Source organism: Macaca nemestrina, chromosome 9, assembly GCF_043159975.1.
Source record: "Macaca nemestrina isolate mMacNem1 chromosome 9, mMacNem.hap1, whole genome shotgun sequence".
Classification (NCBI taxonomy): Eukaryota; Metazoa; Chordata; class Mammalia; order Primates; family Cercopithecidae; genus Macaca; species Macaca nemestrina.
Window position 1 is genome coordinate 128,970,921 of NC_092133.1, and position 27,645 is coordinate 128,998,565.

At 39.9% G+C, this 27,645-nt stretch overlaps 2 protein-coding genes across 7 annotated transcripts in view; one reads left to right on the plus strand and one right to left on the minus strand.

Moving 5' to 3' along the window:
• LOC105490652 (DNA cross-link repair 1C) overlaps nucleotides 1-15,841 on the plus strand; it is a 64,517-nt gene extending 48,676 nt beyond the window's left edge. For 2 of the 3 annotated variants that reach the window (XM_071070456.1, XM_071070458.1), the window contains exon 15: nucleotides 6,422-9,867. In XM_071070456.1, coding sequence (XP_070926557.1) covers nucleotides 6,422-6,483 — 62 coding nt within the window. In that variant the 3' untranslated portion in view covers nucleotides 6,484-9,867. Of the gene's footprint in view, nucleotides 1-6,421; nucleotides 9,868-11,272 lie in introns of those variants that run through there. The other variant, XR_011608245.1, reaches the window with a different exon arrangement.
• Nucleotides 1,168-26,355, minus strand: LOC105490642 (SUV39H2 histone lysine methyltransferase). Of its 4 annotated transcripts, XM_011756477.3 has the most exons (7): nucleotides 25,056-25,352; nucleotides 24,574-24,638; nucleotides 23,484-23,629; nucleotides 8,234-8,905; nucleotides 6,053-6,199; nucleotides 4,480-4,609; nucleotides 1,168-3,334 (listed from the first exon to the last, which is right to left on the minus strand). In XM_011756477.3, the coding sequence occupies exons 2-7, from the start codon at nucleotides 24,575-24,577 to the stop codon at nucleotides 3,228-3,230; spliced, it is 1,206 nt and encodes a 401-aa protein (XP_011754779.1). In that variant the 5' UTR covers nucleotides 24,578-24,638; nucleotides 25,056-25,352; the 3' UTR covers nucleotides 1,168-3,227. The 4 variants fall into 4 exon arrangements, with proteins under 4 accessions (XP_011754779.1, XP_011754788.1, XP_011754775.1 ...); XM_011756486.2 differs by lacking the exons at nucleotides 24,574-24,638; nucleotides 25,056-25,352 and adding an exon at nucleotides 26,199-26,355 and having other exon boundaries at nucleotides 4,480-4,542; XM_011756473.2 differs by lacking the exons at nucleotides 24,574-24,638; nucleotides 25,056-25,352 and adding an exon at nucleotides 26,199-26,354.
• Nucleotides 26,356-27,645: the final 1,290 nt, after the last annotated feature.

Sequence of the window (27,645 nt, forward strand, 5' to 3'; positions counted from 1 at the left end):
CCAGCTGAAACATGAAGTTTCAAAATGCCAAGATACATCAGAGAAGACACTCAGCAGTCAGCCACATTTATCTTGGAGAGGAGTTCCAGGACTTAAATGTTTAAAGAGTATAAACTAATTTTTTTAAAAGACTGCCTGAAGCTGAAGATTAAATACTTTAAAAAGTTCACTGGGTGATCTTGGCATGTTGACATTATCTTACCAGTCTAAGTTTGTTACCTTACACCAACCTGACAGGTTCATTAGAAGCACATGAATACATATAAAAGGCATAAAAGACTTGGTTAACGAATATCAGCTCTGAGTTCCAAAATTCCTTTGCATTTCCAGGCAGTACTTACCGTAGTATGTTTACGCACCTGGGAGTGATAATGCTCAAAAACTTCTGAAGTATTCATCCACATTATGCTAGTAAAATGTCAAATTGTCCTTTAATATTCAAATGCATGAACCATAACTCCTTGGCCTTTTGGCCAAGATCAAGTGTAGTATCAAATCCTGATAAGCTATCTTAAAAGGAAAGTAACATTTCAAGGAATTGAATATAAATCTTTGGTTAATCTTGTTAGCACATAGTGAGGAATACATCAGTATTTTTCTGCCCCTTTTATAGTCTTACTGGAAATGACTAAAACAGAAACAAAGCTAAGCCATGGTAAATAGAACATTAAATGCCCAACCTAATTTATTTTGCTAAGAGAAACTGATGAACTGAAAGAGAAACAAGTATTGTCTACATTTTAGATATGGGGGAAAAAACCCTGAGATTATTAATTATGTATCACAGTACTCTTATGTAGATCCTGAAAATGATGGTATCAATATAATATGTACAGTGGATTTATGTTTTAAACTGGATTACCTTTGATAGTTGTCTTACACTGAAAAATTCTGACGTCTTCAGGAAACCAATGATGAATAGCTAAATGTTGAATTAAAATAGTTAAACCCCTTAATAACATCCTTTAGTTTCTATTATTTCACTGCTTAAGTTCAGCATCTGAATAAAAAAGGTAACGTAAGTAGTACTTAAGATCCCAAAGGCCCATTACATTCTATTAATAAAGACAAAACAAAACTACATGTTTACTGAAAATAGTCTTTTTTTCTTTGCTTTCCAGTTTTACACTTTTGTTAAACACAAAAAAGTGGACAAGATCAAATAACTAGATGGTAAAACACTGATTTTTTAAAAATCACATCTTTAAACCCGTGAGAATCACAATTCAAAGTATGGCCACTGGGGGCAACCTGTAAACCTGTGACCCTTTCTTAACACTGACACTAACACTATGTGACTGATTTTTCATAAAATACAAATGCCATTAAGAAAGTATTTTGTCTTGACACATTCTGCAAAAAAAACCAAAAAAACAAAAAAAATTTTTTTTTTGAGACGGAGTCTCACTGTGTCACCCAGGCTGGAGTGCAGTGGTATGATCTTGGCTCACTGCAACCTCTGCCTCCTGGGTTCAAGTGATTCTCCTGCCTCAGCCTCCTGAGTAGTTGGGACTACAGGCGTGTGCCACCACGCCCGGCTAATTTTTGTATTTTCAGTAGAGACAGGGTTTCACCACGATGGCCAGGCTGGTCTTGAACTCCTGACCTCAGGTGATCCTCCTACCGCAGCTTCCCAAAGTGCTGGGATCACAGGTGTGAGCCACCACGCACGCCTGGCCCCCCATTCTGCAATTTTGGTTAACAGATTCTGAGGTTAACCAAAATTGGTTAACAGATTAATGTCCAAACATGTAAACAATTTATCCTATATATTATGAAAGAGTGAAGTTGTCATAGCAATATAATGAATAAAGTCTAGCTTCTCCCAAGAAAGAGCTAAAGATTAAGAAGTGCTGCATTCTTGAAGTTGGTTCAATTTTACCCAAGCTTATTTTAGGTAATTAAAGCCTGGAGCAATGAGCTTAGGTAAAATTAGGAATACTGAAAGCTAGATTTGCTGCATTTATCATTTTCGACAACACGATGAGAAATCTCAGAATCAGACATGAAAGCATAGTTTTTCCTGATTGAGATTCGATACTATGCTGGAACCCTCCCACCCCCTTACAAACTAATATATTCTATTTTAGTCTTTGTAGGTTGACTAATAAAAAGGTCTAATAATTCAGGCACACACTTTGGCCAAGTTTAGCTTTATCACATCTAAAAAAAATTCATGTATAAAACAAGTATCAGTTCAAAAATATAGATTACTTTTTAAGAAGAACCTGCTGGAAATATAAAAATAATTAAATCTGGTGGAAAGGAACTGTTACACCTGCCTGAAATTGAGAGGCTGTAATGTTAATGTACATTACAGTATCATTAGGTACAGGTGCTCTCCAGGCAGCTTGTTTTACTGTTTAGACTGTTTAGACCGGAGGTACTGGACACAAATTTCCAATTCATGTTACTAAGAGGCGCCCTTAAAGTGCTCCATTCCCCTTGCTTGGTACTCCAAAAAACCGTCCTGGTCCCATTATCCTGTCCTTTCAAAGAAGCATAATGGCCAGCCATTCTGGACTTCTAGAGAGAGCTCTTCAGAGATTTTTCTTCTAGAAGATTAATAAGTCTTTTAAGAATTACAGGTTCAGACATACACTCATCACAACAGTCTTGATTGCTTCAAAATATGAAATGAAGCTGAAATTAATTTTTACATTTAATTTTATACCTTAAATTTATACCTTAAATTTCTATATCATTGAGATGCCAATGTTTTAATGAAAAAGTAGAAAACAGTATAAAATTCAGTATCACCTATTTGTCTCAAATACAAGTACAGTGAATATTAAACAGGAATGACAACAGAGTAGCAAAAACAGAACTGGTAGATTTGCCCAAATTAACTGTTTCTCCAAATTTGAGGTTTATGGCAAGCTGAATGTTTGATCTCTCAGCAATTGTTAATTACATTATCAGCTTAACACTTTCAAACACTACGGGAGGCATTTCTCTGTTCACATAGACTTAAGTACACATATACTAAGCTGTAAATAGTCTGCCTTCCATTAGTTTGGTCTCTAAGCACTATAGATATGTAGACTTCAAATCAATCTATGAGACCCAGTGACCCTCTCTTCAGAGGCATTTGGCAAATGTCTTGAAACATGAATTGTAAATTAACATAGGTACAATCTTGATAATAAGAGTCCCAAATATGTATTTTTAAAAATGTTAACATTGGGGAAAAAATTATAATCATCAGCTCTATTTCCTGAAAAAGTTCAGTTGAGGTAACCTCTGCAAGTCACAGCTCCACATTTACATACTGTTCTGACCCTCTTTTTGGCTGGGCTGTGGTCAATAGAATCTGAAGATATATCTCCAGAACCTGAAGACACAGAAAAAGAAATACAGAAAGAGAGTTAAGACAATTTAGAATAAATTTCAAATTTTCTATTATATTAGCTTTATTATCAGTGTTAGAGGGTACTTACATGGTCAAGACCCTTAGAGTAAGTTAACTCCCAAGGAAATGCAGTTAGTTCCCTTTGAAATATTTACAAATAAATGTTAATATTCAGATTCAAATCATAATGAATTGTCTTGAAAGGATGGTGCGGGTTAATAATAGGTAAAGTTTATGTTATTAGCCCATATTTGTGAGAAAGGATTTCTGAAATGATGAAACTTACTGGGAATATCTAATACACACTCATTTCACACAGTATATAAAAGCACAGTATGTAAGAGGTTAAGCAATGACAATATGTAAAGGCCGTCATTCTTAAAGAAAACATTTATATTGTCACAATAAAGCAAATAGAATTAAATGTTCTTTTTAAAAGCCAGGTTTAAGTAGGAGTAGAATAAATCTGTATGTGATTTAAATCATATTTTCTATCTTTTGAATATACATCTCTTAGTAAAAATTCAAAACTGTAGGCTTATATTTTTTTTTCCAGACAGAGTCTCTGTCGTCCAGGCTGGAGTGCCGTGGTGCTATTCACGTCTCAACTGTAGCTTCAACCTCCCTGTCTTAAGCCATCCTCCCACCTCAGCCTCCTGAGTAGCTGGGACTACAGGCACATGCTACCACACCCGGCTAGTTTTTTCATATTTTGTAGAGACAGGGTTTCGCGATGTTACCCAGGCTGGTCTTGAATTCCTGGGCTCAAGCCTAACGCGGTGGGATTATAGGCAGGAGCCACCATGCTTAGCCCACAGTTAAAAAAAAAAAAAAAAAAAATACAAGTAGTACAGTATTAAGAAAAGATTCTATAATAAATAAATCAGTTTCCAAAATGGAAGTTCTGAGAAAACACGACGTAGAACCATTCCTCAGCTGAAGGTCAGGTAGACCTGGGTTGTAGTATTAGCTGTCGGATTAGCTTTGGACCTTAGGATGACCAACTTAGTGCTTCAACTTTTCATCTTTAGTATTAGTTTGGTTCAGATATCTAAGGTCTCTTCCTAGTCGGATTTGATTCTTCATATTGAAACTGACAACAAATAAACTGTACTTGAAAAGCATACCTTTCATTTGATAATCAAAAGTCAGCTCTTCTCCAGCATTTATCGTTCTCGTGGAAAACAATGCTATTCGGGGAAGACGAGTATCGAGGTTATCAATGAAAACATTGAACACCTGAAGATTTGGGTCACACTAAAAAGGAACATTAGAACCCATTTAAGTAAAAACGGTGTGAACAAGCCCTTCTACATGCCATATAAAATGTTTACTTTCCAAGAGATTTAAGTTCCACTGGAAATTAAGTTGCTTATTGCTTAGAGGTCTTTGAGGCATGCACATTTAAAAAGATTGTTTTCCCTTATAAAAATTTCAGACAAGTATAAAATAGAGAAAATAAGAAATCCCTATGTATCCACTATTCAGCTTCAACAATTAGTAACATGCTTGCCAATCTTAGTCATCTAGTCCCAAGTTTCTTTTTTTCCTGGAGAATTTCAATGCAAATCCCAGATTACATTATTATTTCACCTGTAACTATTTCAGTAAGGCATATACTTTAAAGAAGTAGAATAACTGTGTTTAAAAAATCAAATCTGCACTACAGAAATCAAATGTTACACTGTATGGAGTTTCACTGCTTAAACTTTTGATCCAAACTCTTCAATGTTTTGAGAATACGACAGTAACTTATGGAATATGCAAGAAAAGAGATGTAGTGAGTCATACTAAGGAATCAAAACTGTGTAATGGTCTTTGGATAGAATATCTCTATTTTGAGACTATCTCGAATTCATCATTAAGAAAAAAATTCTTCAATGTTAATCAACAAACAAGGGACCAGAAGGTGTCTGCTAATCATACACTAATTTCTTACTATGAAATCCATCAAAAGTTTAACATGGTCTACCTTCCTTTATATGTTCAGCTATATAACTTTGTGAGACACACTATCCTTATTATCTACAAAATGAAGATAATGTCAACCTAACAAGCCTAATGTTATCCACTTAGTACTTAGTAGGTAACCCAAAATTATTAACTTCCCTAATTTTTGGAAATAGTTTTTATAGAGTCCAGAATTCTGCAGTTAAGTTCCAGCTATATTCTAAGTGTTTTCAGACATTAAAAGGCAAGGAAAAATACTAATTTATAATTTAGAAAAATAGCCCTACATAAATACTATACAAATCTTTAAATTTTATAAAAAGTTGTAACATGTTTACATTTTAAGAAAATACATTTACCTTAGTTTGTACATCCTAAAATTTAGTCGTGTTAACTTCCATTAAGACACAGTTCTGTGTAATTCTTGGACACTTTACCTCTTAATTGCTCTGCTCATTGTAATATGAAAATAATACCTACCGTACAAAGTTACTAGAAAGTTTAAATGAAGTAACATATGTAAAGACTCTTGCAAAATACATGCTATTAATACTCGGTAGGCACCTCAATGTTTACTTTTCCTAGCACAGCAATAATACCATAACTTAACAGAAGCTGCCCTCATTATAAAATACGTATTTTGGAAATGTTAAAAGGATATGTAGTTTAAAGAGAATTATTTTTTAGCTATGGAAACTAGTACTAGGTTGAATTGTTAGTCGTGTCTAAAGTTTACGTATGTCTTCTTACGCTGTGATTCACAAAATGAGACACATTGCCGTATCGAGCCGCATCCACTGTGAATTCATCAGATTCATAGTCCAGATCAAAGAGATACGTGATTCCCTTGTTGTCATAGAACTGTCCCCGTCTTTCAGCTTCTTCACTTGTGATTACCTAAACAGAAAAAACTACAGTATATTACGTAGCTACTGAACTAAAGAAGCATTCATCTACATGTCTATTAATAAGCAAATACCTACAAATATTTAAAAAGTAAGAAATTCGAGTGTCATCAAAGCAAACATTCACACTAGGAGTCAGATGGAAAGAGGTGGGAAAATGAGGGGAAGAAAAATGATAATGCAAAAGATTGATGACTTTTTTTTTTTTAAACAGGGTCTCACTCTGTCACTCAGGCTAGAATGCAGTGGTGCCATCATGACTCCCTGCATCCTTGAACTCCTGGGATCAAGTGATCTTCCTGCCTCAGCCTCCTGAATAGCTGGATCACAGGTACATACCACCAGGCCCAACTAATGATTTAGTTTTTGTAGAGATGTGGGGTCTCACTCTGTTGCCCACACTGGTCTGGAACTCCTGGGCTCAAGTGAACCTCCAGCCTCGACCTCCCAAAGTGCTGGGATTAACTGTACCCAGTTGATTTATGACTTTTTAAACAGGATTTGAGCAGTAAGTTGAAACACTGCATTACTTTCATTATAATTAGGATGTTCAAAAAGCTATACAACCATAGCTCTCTACAGGACAAAATTGAAAGTTAAAGACTAAATCTGCAAGTATAATGCTCTAAATTATGATCCAGACACATTTTTCCTGTAACTTATCTATATGCAGTTACAAATGGAAAATTGTTAAAAATACAGGGGAGAAGCTATGTTAACTTTGGAATGGAAGGTTTCGTTTTTGTAGAATACGTTATTTTCATGCAATTCTGTAAGTCTAAGATCGTCATCCACAGTTCAGCTCTTAAGAACAGTTTTATGACACGCTCAGCTTAAGAAACTGAAAGTGTCTAAAGTGCTTTATGTTACCAACCAAATTTGGCTGCTGCACTCATTAAGAATGCAACTTAAAAACTTCTGGTTAACAAAAAGAATAATTTGATTATGTAAGATCTTGTATACTGAATAATTTATAATAACCTACCACTGTCTAAAAGTATAAGAATCAAAACAGACACCTAATTTAGTTTCAGAATTCTAGATGAACACAGATAATTATAGGTGACCCAATTCCAACTAAAAAATCCAGAGTTGACAACTCCGGATATGTAGCCATGTTCCTGTCTTTCTAGTCACAGCTCAACCTACCCTTCAGTTTGAAGCAGTGTGGTGTCATGGTGAAGATGACTGATTTTGGAGCTCTGAATGTTGGTTCTTATTACTATGTGACTTGTGTGACCTCGGGCAAGGTGTTCAATTTCTCTATAATAATGGACATAACAGTACTACCTCTCAAAAAAAAAAAAAAAGAAAAAACAAAAAAGAAATAGTACTACCTCACTGAGTTTTGGAGAGGATTAGTGAATTAATACATCAAGTGCTTAGAATAGTATGTGACACATGGCAAATACTTTTTACATTCATATATATATACACATAGATATATGATTTGTATAAAAATAAATTTGCTAGTATTTGTATGGTAGTTTTGAGAATGGTCTTCACAATTCAAAAGTAAGTTACAGATGCACAGAGCCTAATTTTCTTACGGATGCAACAAATGCTTGTGTATATTTTACAATACTTACAAATATAGTATCTTTCATGTTGATCCAAAATAGAGTTCTGCCAACTACATTTAACCATATTTGGTCAAACAGATGAAGTAAATTAAAACTTTCAAGTTTCAAAGCAGCATGTGTTACATCTGAGTTTCTTCTTAGGACTTTTGGATAAAAACATTTGTCATATTTTAAATTTTACAAATGCTAGGTTTGACTACTAGGAATGTGTATTTGTTGAAAGATGACTGTATCGATTTAACATATTGTTTTGTTCACATAAAAGTTTTTTATTTCTAAACATGCCAGTGAACTCTTCTCCTAAATCAGAAAATAAATTTCTACATATCTGCAAATGAAAATTTCAAAATGTACCAAGTATCTGTTACAGAGATAAAAAGGCAATTTTCCAAAAGTATAAACCTTACATGCCCATCATTTACAACGTGGCAAATTATACATACCTCTCCAACATATTCCATGACAAAACTCATTCTTTTAATCTTCACAAGGGTCTTCACACCCCAGCCACGTCCATTGCTAGTTCGAAAAATGCAAAGCGAATACTGTGTGCCTTTTTGTACAATCCTATTGGGACAATCAGGTCCACATTGACACCTTGAGTTGCATTCATAGATGGGAGTACCAGGTGGGATTTTAATTTGTTGGTTTTTATTATAAGCCAAAAGAACTCCAGCTTCAGCAGGACAACATTTTTGAAAGAAGCAATCTGTGCACGAACAACCAAAGGTAGCTTCATTGACTAAGCTGATTCCAGGAGCTGGTTTGTATTCGTTAATGTAATAGAAGTCTGAAGGTGGGCCCTCTAAATCAACAGTATTTTCAACAAATATCATTCCTTTATGATTCTTCCTTCTGTTGAGTTCATCTTGCCATCTCTGCAGAGCTATCCTTTGTTTAGCCTTCTTCACAATGTACTCAGCGATGGCAGGTTTCAAAGTTTTGTTATTGTTTTTCGGAGTTATTGCTTTGCCTTTCTTTACCTGAGATAAATAGTTATGCTTGTCATTAGAGAATTGCTGAAGCAGTAATGGGCACTTCAGATTTTGCAAAGGTTCCCAAGTATTTGTAGAATCTGGCCATCCTTTCCATTTTACAAGATAATATTCCATATCCTTAAAATACAAAAGAAAATACAATGCAAATCAGATGGCTATTTCCCAGTTTTACCGAAAATAATTAAAAATCTTCAAGAGTAAGGTATCCATTACCATTTTTATTACTAACAGTTCAGAACATGTAGTCACAGGTTCCTAACACATGAAGTATAAGTCATACAAATAAAAATATTTTTCCTTATATTACATAAAATATGGAATTTAGATGTGGCATAACATATTTGATAAGAGGCTACAGAGTTTTACCTGGAAAAAGATGAAACTTATGACTATGTTACTAAATGGTGATGTAGGTTAAACCCAGATGTATTTATTTTGATCATGGAAACAGATGGTCTCAAAGCTAACTCTTTATGACCTAGGTTAGTGGCTTACTTGGCCAGCAATAGATTCAGGCATTCTTAATGTCCATAACTTAATATCATACACCAGACACGAGGGAACTCATTTCTCAACATCATGGGCACACGTTCTCTAGATGTTCTAGAGATGAACTGTCCAATACAGTTATAACTAGCCACATGTAGCTACTGAAAACTTGAAATGTGGCCAATCCGAATTGAGATATGCTTAAAATATAATACACACTAAGGCTGGGCACGGTGGCTCATGCCTGTAATCCTAGCACTTTGGGAGGCCAAGGTGGATGGATCGCTTGAGCCCAGGAGTTCGAGACCAGCCTGGGCAACATGGGAAAACCCCATCTTTACTAAAAACACAAAAATTAGCTGGGTGTGGTGGTGCGTGCCTGTTATCCCAGTACTAGGAAGGCTGAGGCACGAGAATCGCTTGAACCTGCGAGGCAGAGGTTGTAGTGAGCTGAGATTGCACCACTGCACTCCAGCCTGGGCGACAGAGTGCAAGACTCCGTCTCAAACAAACAAAAAACAAAGCAAAAAAAAACCACACTGAATTTTAAAGACTTAGTATTATACCAAAAAAAAAAAAAAAAAAAAGAACATTAAGTATCTCAACTTAAAATCTTGATTACAGGTTTAAATAATATTTTGGATATATTGGATCAAATATATTCTTGAAAGCAATTTCAGCTGTTTCTTTTTACTTTGTTCAATGTGGTTAGTAGATGCTGAATGGCGTCTGCAGCTCGCATTACATTTCTATCGGACAGCTCTCTTCTAGAGAATGCTGATTTAGACTCACCCATGACTGGATGAGGTAGCAGGCACTTATGCCACCTAATAGCAACTATTCTAATTTATCCCTCACACTGTTGTTGGCCACAATGCCTTGGCAACAAGGCACCACGGTATCTTGTCTTTTCACTCCAGTGACTCTGTTTTCCTCCCTTAAGGTAAGGAAATGCCATGTTTAAGTTTCTTTTTAAAAAGGCAGTTAAGGCTTGACGCAGTGGCTCATGCCTGTAATACCAGCACTTTGGGAGGCCGAGGCGGGTGAATCACTTGAGGACCAGAGTGCGAGACCAGCCTGGCCAACATGGCGAAACCCTCTCTACTAAAAATACAAAAAATTAGCCAGGTGTGGTGGCAGGCACCTGTAATCCCAGCTACTTGGGAGGCTGAGGCAGGAGAATCGCCTGAACCCAGGAGGAGGAGGTTGCAGTGAGCCAAGACTGTGAGTGAGCCACTGCGCTCCAACCTGGGCAGAAGAGCGAGACTCCATGTTAAAAAAAAAAAAAAAAAAAAAAAAGTAAAAAATAAAAGATAAAAAACACACTTGTGTGTCTAATAAATTTTGAAGTGGTCTCAGTAATTTTTTTTTTCTTCTGGAATAATATATAGCCACATGCCCAAGGGGTAACATTAGATCATAAAATGTCTTCTGAAATAAAAAGGGGATTAAACTGCATTGGACAGTTACATTATCATTTTTAAGTCATAGATACTGAAAAATCTTGTTGAGATAACTGCTTTTCCCTGAGAATTTTAAGAAAGTTTTTATATAAAGTACAGATGTCCATGACAGTTGTTTTAACAGTTATAATGCATTAATGACTAAAGGTCTAAGCCATGTGATATCTGCCATGTTGCTGAGGCACAAATTGGGCTGAGGGACACCATGAGGCAGCTGTGCAGGAACCAGGCGCCCACCCAGGAGTGTGCTTATTTTATCCCCACTATCTGCATCTTAATGTTTTGTTTCATTATATTCTATTCAACAAGCAGTAATCCTTGTGAATTAAAAGAACTTTGCTTTCTTTTGAAAATTGGTCAAAAGATTTTTTCTCTTAAAAAATGTGATTAAATAGTGTGCGGATGTGCACAAAAACTGCATTCTGTGGAAATACATATTATGGTGCCAGGAAAAAAAAAAAGCTTTGATGTACATTTTAGTATTTGTCAAATTGAGCCCCATTAAGGCCTAAGGATTTCTTCCTCCTTTCAGGTGACCGCTACAATTCAGGACTGCTGTTGGCGGGTATCTGTTCACACTGTAGTAGATACGAGATCCAACTGGCAGCATGTAACTTTTCTACTCCCCTTAATTCTAAACATTTTAAATTTTTCAGATGCTAGAATAAAGCAATGCAACCCTAGTCCTCTTTTTGGCTACAGTTTTTCCTACCATAGCCCGGGTTATGCCAAATATTCCCAGTAAACAATGAAAGAAACAGAAATGGTGGCTTTAAGTCAATGGTTAAATCATCCAGGAACATTAAAAACACTGGCCACTGACGTTATTTCCAAAATAATTAATTGTATTTAATCTTACATGAATCACTTGCATTTTAAATGAACAAGTTTTATATGCTAATCACATTGGTACCTACTTGAATTTATGAACAGGAAATATGCTTATAAAACATGAATACTTATAGCAGACTAGTATAGAAATATTAGTAAGATTCTGTGTCAACTTGGTAGACTTATATTTTATAAGTATATTTTATTAAGATATTTCCACTTTGAAAAATAATTTTACACAGAAAACCACTTTAAGAAACAAATTCAATAAGCTAAAATGCCAAATAAAGGCCAAAACGTTCATAAGCTTATTATATCAGTATCTTATTCTGACATGTAATCAACTCTTGATTACCTATAGAAATGGAATCCCAGTGGCAAAAATGATCCATAAATCACTCCTATGTAATTTGGAATACATCATATGAATTTTTTCTTAATCACATTACCCAGCCGAGGCGGGTGAATCATGAGGTCAGGAGTTCAAGAACAGCCTGGCCAACGTGGTGAAACCCCATTTCTAGTAAAAATACAAAAAATTAGCTGGGCATGGTGGCGGGCAGGTGCCTGTAATCCCAGCTACTTGGGAGGCTGAGGCAGGAGAATTGCTTGAACCTGGGAGGCGGAGGTTGCAGTAAGCCAAGATCACACCACTGCACTCCGGCCCAGCCCGAGTGACAGTGCGAGATCCTGTATCCAAAAAAAATAAAAGACATCTCCCCCAACTATCTTTGATGTCAGTTAGCCATTCCAGTATTTTAGTATCTATAATAAGTATATGAAAGTTTGGTCACTAGGGGGTATGGGGAAATATATTACTAGCCTTTAGGAGTAAAATCTCATAGGGAAAAGGCAGCAATGACGTGAAATAAGTAGCAACGTAAGACATTATCACCAGAATATAGAGGGAAATCAATACAGCTCAGACAATAAGAAAAGGGAAGACAGAAAGCAGTACACACTACACTCTGAAGGAGTGAGAGCAGTGATTGAGTAGGGAACATGGCAGGGAAGATGAAAAACATGGGCAAAAGCTGAAAGCTAAGATTTGCATGAAGTATCAAAAAAATAGTGAAGAGATGGATCTGTCTAGCTTTAAGGTTCAGAATGTTTAAACAAGCTAAAACTTGTAATGGTAAGGCAAGAGCAAATTTTAGACAACCGTAACACTTACTTTGCTGAGACACTTGAACTTTACTGTAGGCCAGTGGTTCTTAAAGTTCTCAGAAACCATGGTGCCTCTGGGCGAGCTTCATGAAGTACATTTAACTCCATCTTGTTAGTTAGGAACAATTTTACAAATCTATTAATTGCCAAACCCAGGGACTCTTCAACCCCCTCTTATTTGGCCTCTCTAAGGTAACAGCCACCACGTAACCATTTCTCAGACTTCCTTCTTGCTCCTCTGTATTTTCCTTGCTGAGACTGCTTCCCCTGCCCATCACTTACACAATGGAGACACTCAGGACCCTGTCTGGCACCCCTTTTCACATGAACATGTTTATCCCTTTGGAGAATCTGATGAAAGCAATGGACCTTTCTCTAACAAAAACCACATATAAAACATTTTGGGTAATTTCAGGATATTTAGATTCCAGGTTTAGAGAATTCCTACTATAAACGATCTCTTTGGACAACCTCATCACCCCATGGTTTTAACTATTAATTATATGCTGATGACTCTCCAAGTTTTATCTGTAGCCCAATATATCCAATAGCCTACCGGATGCTTCTTAAAGCAATCTAACCACACAGAACTCACCACTGTCCTTCCACATCAGATTATTTCTGTATTCCTCATCATGGTGAATCTTACCTGTCCACCTACTCACACAAGCCAGAAACCAGGTTATCTCAATTCCTTCTTCTCCTCAATCCAATCATCACCAAGTTTCTTTAGAGATGGACTTCTTCCTGTCGATCTCTATTTCTATAGCGTTAGTCACACCAGGCCCTCAATTCTTGCCTGCATTCTTACATTAATCTTCCAACTGGTTTCCCTATTCCAGACTTACAGCTTCAAACACTCTATCCTTCTTTACTATAGTTTTTTTGTAAAAACAAAAAATCCACAGAAGCAGTTACTGTTGTTTTTTTTTTTTTGCTTAAAAACTGTTAATGGTTTCCACCCTGCCTAGGGAATGAAGTTCAAAGTTCCTCTTTTCAGAAAGCAAGTCACTCTGGAACTGTTTCCTGATGCCCCTCTGGCTCCATCTTTCATGATGGCCCCATTCACACAACACACACTAGCCACAATGAACAACATGCCAGGCCTTTTGATGCCTCTGCTGCTTTGTTCACAAACTTCTCCCTAATTAGGAGGGCCTTTCCCATTGGCATAATGAACGCTTGTCTCATCTTTTAAAACAGCGTAAATATCACCTCTTCTATGAAGTCTTTCCTGTCCCCATACCCAAGAACTGATCACCACCAACTCCTTTTTGTTCCAATTTCCAATTTAAACTCTAAGGTATTTGTGGGAAGGGATGGAATCTTATTCTTTATAGCCCCCAAATAGCACAACTGCCCACCATATTTTAGGCTGTGACTAAATGTTTCTGAATGTATAACAAAAACATACGAATACCAAAGGGTATGCAATATACAAATCACAACACTAACTGTATGAATTCTTAAAGGAAATACAAGCTGATAAACTTGGAGGTAGCAATTCATGGTTTCTCAGTATTTGTCACCTGCTGTCTATAGCCAACAAGTGGCAGCAAACACCAAAACTTTAAAAGAAACATATGGGAAGACAAAGAACAAAAAAATGTGTCTTTCCACTAGCTAATTTTTTCTACCAATTTTGAAATAATCATCATATTCAATATCAGTGTTAAAATAACCTGAATCTGGCTGGGCACAGTGGCTCACTTTGGGAGGCTGAGGCAGGAGGATTGCTTGAGCCCAGGAGTTGGAGACCAGCCTGGACAATATAGTGAGACCTTGTCTCTACAAATTAGCAGCATGTGGTGGCACATGCCTGTGGTGGCACATTGCCTGTGGTTTCAGCTGCTCAGGAGGCCAAGATGGGAGGATCGCTTGAGCCTGGGATGTCAAGGCTGCAGTGAGCCAAGAACAGCCGCTACTACTCTCCAGCTTGGGCAACAGAGTGAGACCTTGTTTCTAAATAAATAACTGGAATTTGATTATGAAAACACACGGTTCCACAGGAGCATAGTCTGAGAACTATTATAGTCACGGAAAATCACTGAATTTTCATGCCAGTAAGAGTAGGAATTGTGACAGCTGGGTTAGAGACACAGAATTGAAAAAAGTGAGCCACATGACATTGTTAAAGTATTTTCTTAGAGCTCTGTTTTCCTGATCTCTCAAATACAGGTTGTAGTATAATGATTTCTATGTTATTCTAGTTCTTAACCACCCTAGGTTCAATCAGTGTTTTAGGAATATCAATCTACTGTCAGATGTGGACTAGTATTATTTTGTGCCATGCCGCACAGGGGTGGTTCTCGAAACACAAAAGTACCTGTATACTTTAAGAAACCAAAGCTATAGGCAATATTTATTGCTTAGCTTACTAAGCTATGTACATGTCCATCAATGTGTACAGAGGATCTTGTTCTTCACTGAACTATCTTACATACTCGTAGTTTTGTCAGAAATTATTCTGTGTGAAGGGGTGATGTAGTAACAATAATGCTGCAGAAAAATCGCCTTGCATTGAGACTAAGTACTACTACAACTAACACCCTTTAAGTTCAACTTGACCCTTGACATGAATTTATAATAGTAACAACCTTTTGCCTCCCCCCACAGAATTCTTTCCATTTCTCAAGTTGGCTATTTCAGACCTCCTCCACTTTGTTCAAGGTTCCCATCCCTACATCCTGTGTTATTTTCAGTGATGTATGACCTGTGTTCCTAATGCAAAGAAAAAATGGAAACCACCAGGCATTAACTGCCTTAACTTCCAGCCTTCCATGGCCATGGAGCTAGAGAGAAGGTGGATGCAGACATGAAAAGACAGACGCACTTCCTTGGTCAATTCTTCTTGTCTCTTCAGTATCTCTGCTGGTTCTCACAAGCATTTAAACAGGCTCCATTTTTAAAAAGCAAAATAAAACTAAACCTCCTCTGAGATATAAACGCTTGTATATGTGGGGAATTTCTAAAAGACATATTAAGTTGCTAAGAATGAGAGACTGAAACTAGGTCACGGCGTAGATGTCAGTATCTGACCTTTTATAACATTCACTTTTTAAAACTACATGCATAGTATTTCCTCAAAATTAAAAAAAAAATACTATCACAATGGTCTTTTCAAAAAAACTTGAAAAAAATTATAAACACCCTTATACCCATGTAGCCCTCTCGTTTTCTTGAAAGCTACGATTCATGGAAGAATTGTCCATCCTACTTAACTCTACTTTCTCACCTCCAGTTAATTTTTTTTTTTTTTTTTTTTTTGAGATGGAGTTTCACTCTTGTAGCTAGGCTGGAGTGCAATGGCACGATCTCAGCTCACTGCAACCTCCACCTCCCAGATTAAAGCGATTCTCCTGCCTCAGCCTCCCGAGTAGCTGGGATTACAGACATGCACCACGTCCGGCTAATTTTGTAATTTTAGTAGAGACAGGGTTTCTCCATGTTGGTCAGGCTGAATCAAACTCCAGACCTCAGGTGATCCACCTGCCTCAGCCTCCCAAAGTGCTGGGATTACAGGCGTAAGCCACCGCATCCGGTCTGGTTCATTCTTTAATTCATTCCTTTGGCTCTTCTCAGAGGTGCTCTAAGGGAATGAGTGACCCTCCATTACTAAATCCAGTGGATTCTTTCCAGTTCTTTGACCTACTGTTTAATACTCTCCTGCTGACATCATCTTTTCCTCTGGTTCCCATGATTTACTCTTCCCATTTTCTTTCTTTCCTTTTTTTTTTTTTTTTTTTTTTTTGAGACTGAGTCTTGCTCTGTCATCAGGTTGGAGTGCAGTGGCACGAACTCGGCTCACTGCAACCTCCACCTCCTGGGTTCAAGTGATTCTCATGCCTCAGCTTCCCGAGCAGCTGAGATTACAGGCAAGCACCACCACACCAAGCTAATTTTTATATTTTTAGTAGAGATGGGGTTTCACCATGTTGGCCAGGATGATCTCAATCTCCTGACCTCATGATCCGCCTGCCTCGGCCTCCCAAAGTGCTGGGATTACAGGCGTGAGCCACTGCGCCCGGCCAACTCTTCCTATTTTCTGACTACCTCTCTTGCCAGTGTGTCTCAGTCTCTGACAGTCCTTCCTACGAGTGTCCCCACCTACTTCTCAGAGCTCATCCTCAGTCCTTGTTCTCTGTTCATATTTGCTTTGCTTGGGCTACTGCAATCGCCTCTTGCCACCCTCAACCCATTCAGGGCACAACAGCCAGAGTCATGTTTTCAACACATACATCTCAGCACACCGCTCCCCTGCTTAAAACTACTAAATGGTACTCTACGCCCTTAAGAGGAAGTCCAAAATCCTGTCCTCGGCCTATGAGAAGCAGCACTCTCTGGGGCCTGCCCATCCCGCCAGCCTCATCGCGCTCCCTCCTACTTGCTCTGTTCCACCCATATCCTCTATTCCTTGAAGGCCCTCTTTCTACTCCTTGAAGTCAGGCTGTCTTCTGCCTCGAAATCCCTCCCACATATCCCTTTCTTCCTTTAGTACTAAGTTGAAACATCAGTTCCTCAGGGATACCTGCCCAGTCTCTCCAGGATAAGTGAGATCCTTCTGTCACATCAACACTTACCTCAACTACAATAAGTACTTTGTCCAACTGCATTTAAGGTATTTCTACCCTCACTGAAAAATAAACTCCAAAGTATCAGGGACCATACCCTCATATCACTCATTGCTCAGATTCCCAATTCCTAGTGCAGGACATGGTAGATGGCCTAAATATTAGCTGAGTTCATGAATAGGAAACTGCATCCACTCCCAAGGCTTCCCTCTCTATCTTTTTGCCAATTACTTTAGGATCTATGTTTCTAGTTAGATCTCACTATTGATTTGAGCCCCACTTCCAGTTGGTTTAAGTCCCACTTAAAATGTCCTTAAGAAAGTACATTTTGAAAGTACTCAAGAAAGTTGAGTACATTTTAAGTAGAACTTAAACCCACCAGAAATGGGTCCCCAAGCCCAATCTAGTTCCTACTCCTGTATTCCTGGGGAACAGTAACATTGTCTAAACCACTGCCCAAGTCAGAAATCTGTATTTTCCCTAGACCTGGCACCCTCACTGCCATACCCCCACCCAACCCTGTGACCACAAGCCACAGACATACATTTTACATCCTTATTTTTTAAGAAAGAACAGAAGAACCGCACACCTACTTTTCCTTAACATCATTAATACTTTAGTCCAAGCACCACTGTTTCTGGCCTGGTTACTATGACAGCCATTCAGAACATGCAGCCGTGCACGTGTTATCCCCCTATCAATCCCCTTTCTTTTTTGCAGAGAGAAAATTCTCTCAATTACAAACCTGATGTATCACTCTCTTTAGAACCTGTCAACTAACTCCCCATTGCCTTAGGATGGCTGAAAAATCCTTCACTCACCTCTCATTCTTTCCCACGTCCATCTACTATCACCTCATTCTCCAGACAGAAGCCACAGACAATTACAATGCTCACCTTTGGACAGGCTCCAATTGGACATCACTTCTGGGAAGCTTTCTGTGACCTATCCAAGGTGCACCTCCCACAGATCTTGTAATGATGTGTGCCACAGCACTTTTTATACATCTACACTGCAACGGGCTATTTGTCAAACTTTCTCACTAGGCTGTGAGTTCTTTATAGTGAGGGAGTTTCTTATTAATCTTTTGATTCCCAGTGCCTAACACAATGCCTGGCACACAGAAGAAACTCAAATAATTGTTGAGTAAGTCTATGAGAAAAACAAACAGGAGACACGAGTCAACAGAATGCTGCTATCATCTAAGCATGAAGCCAGGAAGGCCTACTCTAATAGTGAATGTACGCCCTAGAAACATGACCGAAGCAAAAGACAATTCAATTCAATGACCACGGACTAAACACCCGTTCTGTACCGGGACTACAATGAGACAGTCCTGGCCCTCAAATGGTGGATGATTTAGCAGGGAAGATCTGATACAAACAAGACCATAAAGTGTTACAAGTTCTAGAATAATGGCAAGAATGGTGCTTTGTAAATCCTGAACATAAATCAACTAATTTTGCTGGAGGTGAGAAACGGCAGGTGGTTCTACAATAGGTGGTGACCTTTGCACTGAACTGTGCAGGCTGTGTAGGATTTTGCGAAGCAGGGAAAAGAAATGGTAGCATTCTGAAGAGGGAATTAGATAAGGAAAGGGGACACAAAAGTGCATGATATGTTCAAGGCATTAGAATGCAAGCTGTGTCTGTTTTTGAGCTATGTTTCCAATGCTTAGAACAGTACCTAGCTCATAACAGGTGCTCAGTACATCTTAGCTAAATGAAATAATCTATAAATATTTCCATTTCAGAAAACAGGATAGATGACAAGAGATGAGGCTGGAAAGGTGGCGGGTAGCCAGATGACAAAAAACCTTGGTCCTATGCTAACGTGTCTCAGATGAGACTGGTAAACAGGGAACCATGAAAAGGTCTAAAGCAAGGCTTGAATGCAATCAGAGCTAGGTTTAAGGAACAACTATAATGGCATGGTGGAATATGGTACTGAGACAGTGTCTTTCATGAGCTAAGTGGAGATGGCCACACAAGAAAAGGACAAGGTCATAAGATCCTTCACCTACTCTGAATTTGTAAAAGAAAAAGAGAAAGAGAAGAAAAAAGGCAGAGGTATGCTGAACTAATGCTGGCTTAGAGATTCAATATCTATGCCAGGCAGAAGAAATGGGGGATGTATGTGGGGTACTGAGGACATAAGCGAGCAAAGGAAGGTCACTTATTCCGAAGCAAGAAAAGAGATGAACTGATGAGAAAGACTAAGGAGAAACTAAACAGCAAAAGTGATCTGAAACTGAACTATGAAACTCAGGATTCTGTACAAGAATCTTGGTAGCTCCCTTAATGTAAGCACAGACCCGTAAGTAACTATTACTAATTCTCTCTGTGAAAGTACAGCAGGAATGAACAGGAAAGGACAAAGAGACAGAGATAACATAATATGATAACCCATTAGATTTAGAGGGTAAAAAGAAATGAAGAATTAAAGATATATGCAATCATTAGGTTAGGTAAGTGGGAGAATTACGTTTCCGTTAACCAAGATAGGGAACACTAGTGCAAAACGCAGGTATGAAGGAGGAAAACAGGTGCCGTTTTGAATGTGAACTTGGATACCTGTAGGGTATCCAGTTCGAAATGAAGCCCAGAAAGGGTTCAAGGCCTCAGAAAGATTGAATGATGAGCCAAACACATACAAGTAGAAACCACTGGGAAAGAGGCTGCCTACAGAGCAACTACAAGGTGAGCAGAGGGCCAAGAACAGAGCCTTTAAGACTATCAACGTTTCAGAGGGAGGGATAAGAGATAGTAAAGAAGGTTCATAAAGAACAGTAAGAAAAACAGGTGGAAAAGAAGTAGGAATAGAGGTAACAATAATCACAGTAAACGCTCATATAGTATAATTACTATGCCGGCCTTTGTTCCACGCATTCTATCTATATTAACTCATTTAATGCTAGTAACACCCTGTGAGAACGGTACAATAATGATCCTTGTTTCAAAGATGAAGAAAATGAAAGAAAGGCTAAGTAACTTGCTGAAGATCACACAACTTGTAAAAGAGGCAAATTTTAAACCTAGACAATCTCTCCAAAGATGAGAGTTTCAAAGAGGAAAAGGTAGCCAATGGTGTTAAAAGGGGAAAAGTTGAATAAGATGCAAGGTCTTCAAATCTGACATCTAAAAGGTTACTGAGGGGCAAAAATCAGAATAAGGTGGGTTAAAAAGCTAATGGGAAGTGGACAGACACCTCACAGAATGGGAGAAAATTTTTGCAAATCACATACTAATAAGAGATTTGTATCCAGACTATGTGAAGAATGATTACAAGAATGTTTTAAACAGACAATCCACTTTTTAAAATGCACAAAGGATCTGAACAGACATTTCTCCAAAGATATACAAATGGCCAATAAGCACAGGAGAAGATGCTCAGTATCATTAGTCAGAGAAATACAAATCAAAACCACAATGAGATACCACTTCAAACCCACTAGGACAACTATCATCAAAAAGTCAGATAACATCATGTATTCGCCAGGATGTGAAGAACTGAAACTCTCATACACTGCTGGTGGAAACGTAAAATGCAGTGCTTTGGAAAAGTCTGGCAGTTCCTCAAACAGTTAAACACAGAGTCACCATATGACCCAGCAATTCTACTCCTTGGTATGTACCCAAGAACCATGAAAACTTATGTCCACACAGAACCCTGTAGACGAATGTTCATAACAGCATTATTTATAATAGTCCCAAAATGGAAACAACTCAGATGTCCACGAAGTGATGAATAAATTACATGTGCTATATCCATACAATGAAATATTATTTGGCAATAAGACGGAATGAAATACTGATATATTTTACAACATGGATGAACCTTGAAAACATGCTGAAAGGGGCCAATCACAAAGGACCACATATGGTATGACTCCTTTTATATGAAATGTCCAAATACGCAAATGGACAGACAGATGTAGTGGTTGCCTAGGGCTGGAGGTAGAAGAGTAATTGAGGAAATCTGGGGTAAGGGGTGGTAGCTAAGGGGTTTAGTGTTTCTTTTTGGGATAACGAAAAGTGTTCTAAAACTGACTCCTAAAGTACACTAGAAAATTTGTGGGTTTTTTTTTTTTTTTTTTTTTTTTTTGAGACTGAGTCTTGCTCTGTCGCCCACGCTGGAGTGCAGTGGCATGATCTCAACTCACTGCAACCTCCACCTCTGGAGTTCAAGCAATTCTCCTGCCTCAGCCTCCTGAGTAGCTGGGATTACAGGGGCCCGCCACCATACCTGGCTAATTTTTGTATTTTTAGTAGAGACAGGGTTTTACTATGTTGGCCAGGCTGGTTTCGAACTCCTGACCTCGAGTGATCTGCCTGCCTTGGCCTCCCAAAGTGCTAGGATTACAGGCGTGAGTCACTGTGCCCGGTTTAAAAAATTTGAATTGTACACTTTAAATAGGTGAGTTGTATAACAGCATGTGAATTATATCTCAACAAAGCAGTTAAAAAAGTCAATGGGACATGCAGTAGTAGAAAAAGACAAACACTTGCATGAGTGGAGAGGCAAGGCCAAAGAAGATTCTTTGAAGGTTAGGGAAGATCTGAATATGTTTACTGACTGAGATATATCTGTAAAAAAAGAGAGCTTGATATAAACAAGACACCAGAGAAGAAAAAAAAAATCCAGCAGGGTGCAGTGGCTCACACCTGTAATACCAGCACTTTGGAAGGCCAAGGTGGGCAAATCATGAGGTCACGAGTTTGAGACCAGCCTGGTCAACATGGTGAAACCCCAACTCTACTAAAAAGTACAAAAATTAGCCGGGCATGGTGGCAAGTACCTGTGGTCCCAGCTACTCAGGAGGCTGAGACAGGAGAATCTCTGGAACCCAGGAGGTGGAGGTTGCAGTGAGCCGAGATCACACCACTGCACTCCAGCTTGGGCGACAAGAGCGAGACTCCGGGTCTTTAAAAAAAAAAAAAAAGTCCTAGAAGGGGTAGATAGGAAGAAAAAAGAAAAATGGTGGCACCTCTGGAAGTAAGAATAAGTGAACAGCTGGCGGTGAAGGTAAGTTGAGAGTTTACACATGAAGGATCCTATTTTTCATTGAGGTAGGAGGTCTTCAGCAGAAAACAAGAAATGGGTAGAGTAAGAAACCCAGAAAAGTAACACAAGTTGGAAAACCTGCTGACAAGAATGGGAAAAGCAAGCAAGATTAAAAGCTCGTCAGGTAGAACTGAGCAGTGTGAGAACAGAAATAAGTTATAATGGGGCTGATATGCATGATTGTATAATATGCTCAGCTGGATTGGTCAGTCCATAGGTTGTAAACTGAGATGGCAGATGACTGGGGCTGTTTCAGGGGCTGAAGGATGCTGAGAGTGCCGGTGAAATGCACGAGCATAAGATCCCACTGAGCGGGGAAGGCAGTGATACTAAAGGAACTTGAAAGAATGGGATTTAGTGACTAATTCAATATAGAAGATGAAGGAGGAAAACAAAGACTTAAACAGGATTCCCGATTCACTTATCAATAGAATTGGTAGATTAATGACCAAAACAGTTCTTGGAAAGAGAGGTAGGCTATAGACAGATGAATTACTCAAAAATATAAAGTTTAGATCAAAATATCTTTAGAGAACAACTCTGCCATTTTTAAGAGCAATAAAGGCAGGCTTAGAGAAGTGAAACGAGTTTGCTTAAGTTCTAAGGTACTAAACAAAAGCTGGAAATGACTTCGTAATCCAGGCCATTCTGTTATAACCTAGAACCTGACTAAATCTGGAGTTTGACAGGATGGCAGGAAATGCAAATGGTGATGTTCTTGAGATTCAATAACACTAAAATTGGTTTGAAACGGTAGGTTCATTTCAGGTGATAGTGGGGAAATATGATCCAGGAACAAAACGAAAGACAATTGGAGATCAAACATTTGCTCTGGTAACCCACATGGAGATAATCAAGAGTTGGATGTAGAGTGATATGAGCACTAATACGAGCACTAAAATATTCTAATGCAAGAACATTGTAAGCTTCAAAATCCTCTCAATGCTATTTGGCAACACAGATGACAGGACACATAAATTTATTATGGCTTAGAATTTTTTAAACATTAAGAAGAGCTTTTCTTACTTTTAAGGTTCTTTTTTTGTTACAGAAATATGAAATACTGAAGTCTGATTAGGTCTCTTGTAAGGGGCTAGACATTTGCCTTACCTTTACTACCTTGTAGTCACACAAGTATTCCACCTCATAATTGTTTAGATTCCTTTTGGTGATTCCAATCGATTTACATGTGAGCTTTTCTTTTCTACATAATTCCTGAAGAGTATCAAGTGAAACTAGGCAAGGCACACACCAAGCTACAATAAGAAAATAGAATTCTTTACTAATGAAATAGCTATTCAATTAAAATAAAAAAGAGAAAAACCCTCTATTCCCCAACTTTCAACTGGCAATTTTAGACTAAAAATTCCTATGACAAGAAACCAATTATGCGTCTTCAAGAAAAAGTTAAACATTAAGGAACTATTTCGTTAAATTGGTGTTCTTGGATTTTCTCATGGATTTCTACTCCACTATGTTTAACTGACATCAGTTGATTTCCATTAAGTCACTCGAAAATGTTTCATGTCTGTAAGCTTTTTAAAAATTATATGCAGATGCAGGTCAACAGAGGTAGTGTTTCTTACTTTCATTGTATTCTACATAGACTATAATCACTATTTTAATAAAATGTAAATCTCTAGGACACTTATTCTTAAAAACACATCTAAAATATACTTTAAAACAACATTATAATTCATTAACACATAACTCATTTTTTTTTAACTGGACAAAACTGAAATCTAATAAAAATATATTTCTACGTTACAAACTCATATGTTAGTTTTCTCTTTGAAATGTTGCATGAAGCTTTAATTCCACTTATTATTTTACCCATACTGCAATATATTATCACCAAGGTGAATAAACTCGAGTTATTAAAAAAATGGAGAGTATATTGATATTTTGTAATACTTATTGACTGTATTGTTTTTAAAGCGAAACTTTTAAAACGGTGTTCAATTTACATAAGCCATGTACTAAACTCAAAGAAAATTAGACATACTTATCATCAACCCTCCAGAAGCCAGAAACTAATTGTGTTCCAGAAGATTTGACCCTCAAATTTCTGTAAGTAGCATGTTACCACACTGAATTTAAAGTGTAAATTAACAAACACGTTTAGGAAAATGGAACAAACTTGGTGTTAGGGCTAGTGTCATGGTAAGCACTAGACAGGATCAAAAGTCCTCTGCCCTACCCATCGCTCAGCCACTGAGCTATGTGACTTTAGTGAGGTCTCAATCTGTCTGGCTGTCACATTCACTGGAAAAAAATGGAGAAAACTGGTGTTACCAAACAAAATCTATCAGTAAACTCAAGCTTTACTTGGTAGCTCTCCAAGGTAGTTGCGATCACCTTTTATGTTTTGAGGTAATTTCAGGAAAGGGAGAACGCTTGTTAGCAGCAATAACTTTTCCTGCACCCTTTCCTCATCCTCCCCACCTCACACAGACACTTCATTGTCAGAAACCCTTAAGCATAATTTCCACCATCTCCCTGGCTGCAAACGACTCCATCCTAAAGCAGTAAAGAGAAAGGTATTTTCCTCCAGAAAACGTGGGGGAAGAGGCCGATTGCTTTGGAGTGGTCGTTTGGGGGTAGGACAGTGATAGGAGAGAAATGACCCCGTAAGTCCCTTCCATCTAAAAAAAACTAGAGGACGTTTTGTGTTAAGCTGACCTCACTAAGGGGATCACGTATAAAGGTGGTTCCTCTTGAGTATCTACCCAAGGTGTGTTTGTGTGCTTTTCCTAAACATTTTTATCTAGTTGAGGATTCAAAACACAACCCGCAAAGGAAATGCTCTTCGAGAATTTAAAGGAAAAAAAAAAGTGAACATGAAAAACTGCAAACACGTGGTTAAAAAAAAAGCAAAACGACAATCTCTCAAGTCTCCAGTAATGTAGAAAAATATTTCACTGACAAAATTAAATAGTTCATGACCACCACAAACACCTTCCGCTAGCTTAGTTCACAGTAACCCCTGACATTCTCCAAGGAAGAAAAACTCGGGGATAATGAGGTCATAATCCAAGTGGAGAGGAGGCGAGCTTGAAAACACCTTTACATTCCAGAACGCACGGAAAAGTTCCAGGCTCTCAAAGCGTGCGCGACACCAACACGCCCCGACGCCCACACCCACGCGCGCTCGGTGCCCAATTCCCCAGCGTCCACAGAAATAACACCAAGCTCCCGGTGGGTGGAAGAGTTACCGTAAGCCAGAGGCTGCAACCTCAAATACCCACTTTCTGGGCGACTCTCCAACGAGGCACTCAACCTCCTAGCGTGTCCGCCTTGGGGGGGGGTTCCTCGGTTATCCCCTTAGCACACAGGAGCCCCGATTTCCTCTCCCCCTCTGATATTAAGGTCATGTTCACGCCGGCGGGCGTCGCTTCCCGCCTCCCACTTCAAAGGCCCGGGCGCATGCCGCACGCCGCGCTCGAACCACCACAAAGGAGCCAGTCGCAGCCGGCCCCCGGGACCTCCAGCCGGGGACCGCCGGGGAGCGGCCCCGACCCCCGAAGCCACCACGGGAGACGCCAAGGGGGCCGGGCCGAGCGGGCGGAGAGGCCACGCTCCGCAGCCGACGCGCCCTGGGCTCGCGCGGTGCCCACCTCCGCGGCGGGAGCCGGCCGGGCAGGGAGGCGGGTCAGCGGCCTGGGGGAGGGTAGGCGCCCGCAGCGTGCGTCCCGGAGTCGGGGGCGCGGCGGCCGGGGAACCGCCACGTCGCCGTCTGGCTGGCCCGCGGGACGGCCCCGCCGCCCGGGCCTTGGGAGCTTGCCTGGGAACGGGGAGGGCGAGGGGGCCGCGCTCCAGCCTCACCTCCTCGCGCCTCGGCCCCGACCGCCGCCATCTTGTGGAGCTTTCATTCAAACTGGCGCGGTCTGACGGGATAGCTCAGCTGGCCCGACGCCCCGCCCCTGGCCGGCCCGCGCGGGACTTGGGGGCCGGGGCTTGTAGGGGGGATGGAACCCGCACGGCGTCCTGACGTCACTGGCGGCCGACCCCTCGCCGCGGCGGTCAGCGCGCCTGCGCCCCAAGGGTAGGCCCGTCCCCAAACGCGAGGAGCCGAGCGGGGCGGAGCGATCGCGCGCGCGCGTGCTTTGGGATGCTCTGCGGTGTCCGGCGCCCATACCCTGCGCCAGGCCCGTTTGGCGCATTCACTCCGGAGGACGTCGGCCAGGGACGGTGCCTTTCGGGTCCGGTTCCGCAGCCACCGCAGCTCGGCGGGCCATGGTTAGGCTCCCCCCGACCCCACTTCCCTAGAGCACCGGGCCTCGGAAGCGGCCGCACATGGGCACGGCTGGAGAGGTTCCGCTGGCTTGGTGCAGTCGCCGGGATTCCGACTGGTTGGTGTAGGGTGTGGCCTGTGCTGCCCAGCTCCCAGCTGATCCTAATGTGCGGCACAGCTGAAACCGCCGGTCTCCATCAGTGCTTCTCACACTTAAAAGGGGTTTACGAATCGTCGTGGGGGCGAGGTGCGGACTTGGAATTTTTTGAGAGATGGGGTCTCACTGTCACCAAGCTCAAGTGCAGTGGCGCGATTACGGCTCACTGCAGTCTCGACCTCCTGGGCTCAACTTTTAATGTAAATTGGGACTGGGTAGGTCTGTAAGGAGACCCGAGCCCCCCTCCCGTGTTGTTGACAAGCTCCTGAGCTCGGCCTGCTGACGGGTGGGGGCCGGGAGGAAGAGGACTTGTTGGTAAGAAGACTGCAGGGCGACTCCGGGGGCCTCCCACCTGGTCTCCACCCCCTCCCCCCAGCCATTCTTGACGCCGCATCCATATGACTGTTTTAAACAACCTAAAGCAGAAATCTTAGAGCAAATAACGAAAACTGGCAGAAAGCCATTTGATGTCTACTAAGGACTTAAACGCAGACCATTAAAGGACTGGTTATTTGATTCCATTATGAAATACTGTCTAGCCGTCTTAAAAAGATGTTCATGAAGCTTTTAGTGTTAAGCAAAAACAAAACAAATCCCCCTGAAATATAGTTTTAACTAGGAAAAAAATGTATAGGAAAATAACGAAATACAGCCTTTCGAAGTGATTTTAACTTCTCGTTTTTACATATTTAATCATTTTCTACGATGAGCATCTCACTACCTTGATATAAGGAATAAAAGGCCCTACCCAACCCTATCACCTGGAAGAGCATCCAGGCCCTTTAAGGCGTAGTCTATCTAGGATTATGCCTTCAGGCCCTTTAAGATACAGCCTCCCGTCCTAACCGACCCCAAGCACTCATTGCCTCTCCTGTATGTTT

Excerpts from the sequence above, each read along its gene's own strand:
- LOC105490642 (XM_011756473.2), bottom strand. The coding sequence starts at position 26,229 with ATGGCGGCGGTCGGGGCCGAGGCGCGAGGAG. Across the intron at positions 4,610-6,052 it reads CTCATTTTGTGAATCACAGC|TGTGACCCAAATCTTCAGGT; the intron begins GTAAGAAGACAT and ends GTTCCTTTTTAG. Across the intron at positions 3,335-4,479 it reads TTTTGATTATCAAATGAAAG|GTTCTGGAGATATATCTTCA; the intron begins GTATGCTTTTCA and ends CTGTGTCTTCAG.